General features: G+C 32.5%; 1 protein-coding gene across 1 annotated transcript; it reads left to right on the top strand.

Moving 5' to 3' along the window:
- The first annotated feature begins 3,001 nt into the window (after window positions 1-3,001).
- Window positions 3,002-5,428, top strand: LOC129289950 (uncharacterized). The gene is made up of 2 exons (XM_054926688.1): window positions 3,002-3,184; window positions 4,376-5,428. The coding sequence occupies exons 1-2, from the start codon at window positions 3,002-3,004 to the stop codon at window positions 5,426-5,428; spliced, it is 1,236 nt and encodes a 411-aa protein (XP_054782663.1).
- Window positions 5,429-5,974: the final 546 nt, after the last annotated feature.

The following is a 5,974-nucleotide window of genomic DNA, read 5'->3' as shown; positions in this document are numbered from 1 at the left end:
AAAAGTCATCATGACATAAATATTTACAAGGATAACTTTGCCAAGTTTAACATACATCAAAACATTAAGGATCCGATTCAGTTAAAACCCTTGAACTTCCTCTTACTTTGCCTCTCTATCTCTCCTACACACTCATTAAATGTGTGAGCACCATTTGCCTTGATTTGGGCCTTCAGCGTCTCCCAATAATTCTCTCAAGGAAGAACACCTAATAAGGCATCTATCCAACTTTATTTTGCAAAGATATGATTATTCACGTATGAAAACTTGTACACATTTAGTGTACAGGCTAAGAAGTCATTTAAACAAATCAAATTATAACCGTATTCAATATAAGGTCTCTCAACATACCTCTAAAACTTTATTTGTATCTCCTCTTCATTTTGAACTGGCCACTTTAAGAATCCCTCAAGGTCGTCATTTGCATTTTTCTCCGACTCTTTTATTGCCTCAGTGTTGGAGCCAACTAAACTCCTCTCTTCAGCATCCTCTTCTTCTAACTCAATCACTAGATTGAATCCCTTTAGTCTGTTCCTCCCTTGACACTTTATGCCGTGAGTTCTTACTGCCATTAAAGTTAACATCAATTGGTACTCTCTCTCGGTAACTTTTTTCTTTTGTAGATTCTAACTTTAGCTCTTGGGAAATTTCAGTACTCATGTTTCCTGTAAATAACCACAAACGAGACATTACAAATAACTAATACTAAAATCATCCTAACATCTCCTATTATATGAGGTTTCCCATAACCAGAGTGTTCTAACTTAATTGCTAGAAATAAGATAGAAGTCATTTTCATTTTCTCAAAATTTTACGTAAACCACTTTGAGATAATTAGTCTTTTATGTGCAATTCCAAATGTGAAGTAAGTTTTCCTATCTTATTGATGAAATTGAATAGTTGAAACTCAATCAATCCCAGGTTTTCTTCTTTTTTCCCCTTGTGAAATAATGGGTACAAATGATTTTTTTTTTACCATAAAAAAAATGAAAGCTTGTCTTTCCCCACCTTTTATAGAGTCCAGATATTTTTATCTACTCTGATGCCAAAAATATGACAACACATTTCTAAAGGGTCTCTTAGCTTTCCTATAATCATAGAAGAGAATTCCAAGTTATTTATGAACAATTACGTAAACTAAATAAATAAATAACCAAAAGCATATATTTAAAGCTCTGTAACTCCTTTATATAGGAAAATAGTAAACTAGACTGAATTTTCCCTATATTACAATTTATTCCAAAAACTATAAGACTTTCATTTGTCCTTACAACTTTTCTAAATTTATTACTTTTACTTCGAACATTTATATATTCAGATTTACATATCGAAATGATATTGGATTAGTTTAAAAACTATATGTGTCCCCTATCACAAAAGATTAAGCTGACCATTTAACAGAGTTTACTTAATTTTTTAAAACTCTTATCTACCCAGTATACTGGATCCAGTTTCCATAACTTGACTTGGAAAAATTAATATCTTTTGTTATATTACTTCTATTAATGTGATTTACGACTCATTGAAAACCTTATGAAGTTATCTACATGAGAAAAATTATAAGCTTAGAAACAACAATTTGATTCATCTTTTATCCAGCTTTGCTGTGAGTCCTGCAGGATCCATTTTTTGTGATCTTGGCTTGTTTAGACTGTAAAGAAGGGAATAATTAAGTTCATGGTCAAGCACAAATGAGAAAAAATTATAGGCAAAAGATGTCCAAAATTTAGACTACGGGAGCCGAATACTTGTATATGTCATATAAGATGTCCAAACATAACATTAAAGTCCGTGAAAAAGGCCCATAAGGCCAATTTACCGACTTATTTACAAATCTAAAAGTCCCAAATGAGCAAATATTGAGTAAACTTAAAGATTTCAAGACCAAGTCCAATTTTCATGAAATTTTAAACATAAAACACATGTCATCCAAGGAATCAAATGATAAAAACCTTTCCAATCAAACAACCTGTAGAATTTGAATTTTAAAAAATCACCCAAAATTCTATCAAAATTCAGGTAAAAATGAAAAAAGGCAACAAAAACCATCAAACCACCTAAAATTCGTGTTCCATTAATCATTTCTAACACAAGCCTCTATTATCATCCTCAATCCAAGATTCCAACATTCCAAGTCAATTTCAACAATCTATATATAGGGTTTGGAGTTCTAACAAAGTCATTAATATAATAATAAACAACCTTTTCAACCATCAAAACATGCATCTTAAGGTTAGAAAATAAGCATGGCAGTTCAAGAAACGAAATATATCTTCATCAATCCAAATCACAGGCCACAAACATCATACTAATTGGTAGGAAAAAGAAGAGAAACTTGAATAGAAGAGGATCAAAACTCACCTTAATGAATTATAGGCTTAGAGGACCAAGAATCAAGCTAAGGAAAAAAAAAAAAAAAGTCAAACCTTAGCAGCCTAAACAACTAAGGGATCGGATTTGATAATCTCAAACAAGTTGTTGGTTTGTAATCTCGAATTAATCCCTTAAGCCTAATTTTTTTCTTCTCTCGTATATCTTCCACTCTTTGGGTCCTGAAGTTTGTCGCCCCTCATTAATTACCCCCCAATCAGTCTAACATTGTTTTAGAGGAGAAAACAGGGAATTTAGCTTTAATGATGTCATATTTTTCTCATGTACTCTAAAAGTGAAGTAGGCCATTCCTTTTAATCATTGTTTCTACTTGGTAACATTCAAAGCGTCCTTCACCTCTTCTGACTACTTGCAGCTCTGAGCATGGAAAATGGTGTTTCTTGAGTTGGGATAGTGAGGTTTAATGGTTGCACGCCTGACAAAAATGCCATACAAGATGCATTCTTGCTGTCTTAGCAAGTTCTAGCTTGGAGGCTTCATGTCTTTCCATCACTCTTTGGGAACCATAATACTAAGAGCCCGCTTTTTTTTTTTTTTTAGATTCTTAGTGAAGGATTCAATTTTGTGGGGTCGATCTAAATTTGAGACATACCAAATCACAAACACGAAAATGGATTTCCCTTATGTGATCAGCACAATTCTTCATATATTATTCTTCAAACTTTTCCCGTTGCTTCAGTTCAAGACTGAATATTGTTCCCTTGAGTTTCCATTCACCTCCTCCTCAGCTGCTGAGTTGCCCTTCCACTTGAATATGGACGATATGTCTTCCCCATATAGGGCCTTGAATGTGGTTTGTCCAGTTGATGATCAGATATAGTTGATATATATATATATATATTAAATAAATATCCAGCCTATACTATCAACTTATACTATTCTCGAGGGTTATCTTCAAACAAATAATGCAAATATAAGGGCCCGGTTATTGTTCTCATTTTTTATTTTTTAAAACTATTTTAAAATATAGTTTTTAAAATTAATTTTAAAACAAATTAAAATGATCCGTTTGTTTGTATCAATTAAAAAAAATTAGAATTAAAAAATGGACTAACAGGGATGATTATAGAAAAATAATGGTAGTAATTAATAATAAAAATTGATCAAGTTAACTGTAATTTCTAATAATCAAATGTAGTATATTTTAAAAATAAGAAAAATAAAATGAAAACAACTTTATTTTTTCTTTTTAAAAACAAAAAATGAAAACAGTTTGAAAATAACTACATGAAAAACACTTATCTAAATAAATTTTTAAATTTTTTTATTTTCAAAAACAAAAAACAGTTTTTAAAATAGAAAACAAACAGGCCATAAGTTTCTTGACTTGTGTTCACTTCCTTTGTCTGTCATTTGATTCCAGATGATAACCAGAAATATAGGCCAATTTAAATAATTATAACGAGAATTGGTTGTTGTCAATTCAATCCTTATTTGATACAAATCATCTTGGAAACCAATTAAGCTTTGCTACTTATGCAATAAATTTGGCAGGAAAAGAATGGGATAACAAGATGAAAGGGCTGTCATTTGTTAATTTTTCTCCCACTGTCATTCACCAAGAATTATTATTACTTATCATTTCTTTTGCCCCTTTTCCCTTTTCCTCATTCCATTTCTCCTGGTAAAAGGGACAATGCCTCTGACCAAGTTACTTTTCGGTTACCAGTTACACAACTAAATCTGAAAACTAGTATGAATGGAAATCTATTTATCAGGAACGTTGAGGGCTAGTTCGTGATATGCAGGAATTTAAAAAAAAAAATTATGAGGAAGCCTCATAGTTCAATTTAAAATAAGATTCCAACTTCTACTGTTTGAGAACTACTACATTAACGATTCTTTACTAATCTTCTTATTTAATTTTATTATTTTTGTCCTGATAAAATGAAAATATATGGTATATGTTGTTTTCCTTGTATTGAAGTAACGAATAACCAATGGTTGATGATCTTGTCATAAGCAGGAAAATTGATAAAAAAAGGGAATTGAGTCTCCAGAACTTCCTTCTGATGTTCTTGATTCAATTGCCAAGAAACTAGATATTGATGACCTATTCTCCTTTGGCGAAGTGTGCAAGGATTGGAGGATGTTTCATTCTGATTTTTGGCGTGAATTCATGGCATCTCATGCGCCGTTAATTGTTCAAAAGACACCGCATGCTAAAAGAGCTTGTTCCTTCTTTAGCATATCTGATGAAAGAATCTACAACACACTGCTTCCTTTCTTCTCAGGATTTTCCCTTGCAGGGTTTTCCAGTGGATACATGGTAATGGCTGGCCAAGACAATGCAGTCGTGCTTGTAAACCCATTCGCTAGAAAGAAAATGACAATCTCTGGCTCACCTGATCAAGGTTGTGTCATAGACTTATATGATCGAGCCACACTAGCATTTGCTACAAACTCATCTGAAGAGTTTGTCCTCGTGGCCTTGTGTACATGGTCATTCAACATGCACGTGTATCAATCTCGAAACTCGAGCTGGGTCATATATTCGAGATGGGGAACACCTTGGAGGGTCATGGACGTGGTGGTTTGTCGAAATACTCTATATGCTATTACTGATGAAGCTGAGATAGGAGTGGTGATGCTGAATAATAATAATCATAGCTTGAAGATTCTGGAATTTAGCAACAAACCCATTTTCGCCACGTCGAATTTGAAGTTGGTGAGCACGGATGATAAGCTTCTAGTGGTTCTTGTTTTGCCAACTTTGGAGGTGGAAATTTTCATGATAGACTTGTCTGAGATGGCTTGGTTTAAGATCGAATTGTTGGGAGATCGTGCTTTGTTTTTGGGTGTGAATTCAAAATGCTATTCATTGAGCAATCCAGGCATGTGGGGATTTCATAGCAATTGTGTGTATCTCATTAGTCGCAATTCTCCTCTGTGCAAGCTTGTGTCTTTGAAAAATCAAGTTATTAGAGTCATCTCACTTCCTGAAAATCGAGGTCCTCTTGGAGCTAAGCTTTGCAACATTGATTGGTGTTTTCGATCTCGACGTGATGAAATGGATTATGCTCTCCATGAGGAGTAATGAACGACCTTGTTCATAGTTTCATATGACAGACACTTATTTTTGTACTGATACGTTGTTCCTTTGTTTTCATAATTTCCCTTTTGGTTTAGATAAATTTGGCTAGACTGAGAAACTTTGCCAAGCTTGTATTACTTATTATATATTGAGTCTTTGTTTGGTTGTTGGTTGACTATGTCTCCGATGGATCCTTTTGTTTGTCTCTTGTTACTGAAAACTTGGAATGTTATATTTGGTAGATTACTGTTTCTTCCATTGCGTTTTAGTGTTTGTGCCTTAGCTTGTTTCTTTATTTATTTATTTAGTGCACCTTTAATTTATTTAAGACTAAAAAAATAAGTAATCTTTATGTAGTTTAAAAATTTTATAAATTTGTAGGGATTTTATAAAAAGTAGATATTATTTTTGTTTGGTAAGTACAATAAAAAATATTATTAGTTAGTTATTTTTAGATTATATAGTATTTTCATTGATAATTCTGCTTTATAAAAATAATTTATTCTATAATTATTGTAAAATTTTATGATATTTGACATTCCCTCCCAT

Source organism: Prosopis cineraria, unplaced genomic scaffold, assembly GCF_029017545.1.
Source record: "Prosopis cineraria cultivar Desert tree isolate PC_DT_omini unplaced genomic scaffold, ASM2901754v1 PC13, whole genome shotgun sequence".
In the NCBI taxonomy this organism is placed as follows: Eukaryota; Viridiplantae; Streptophyta; class Magnoliopsida; order Fabales; family Fabaceae; genus Prosopis; species Prosopis cineraria.
Note: the sequence above shows the minus strand (reverse complement) of the source record. Positions and strands in the feature narration are given on the sequence as shown.

What these genes read in the sequence shown, in the direction of transcription:
- LOC129289950 (XM_054926688.1), top strand. Translation starts at nt 3,002, where the DNA reads ATGGATTTCCCTTATGTGATCAGCACAATTCTTCATATATTATTCTTC. An exon ending in CATATAGGGCCTTGAATGTG is followed by an intron (nt 3,185 to 4,375) that starts GTTTGTCCAGTT and finishes TGATAAAAAAAG; the next exon opens with GGAATTGAGTCTCCAGAACT.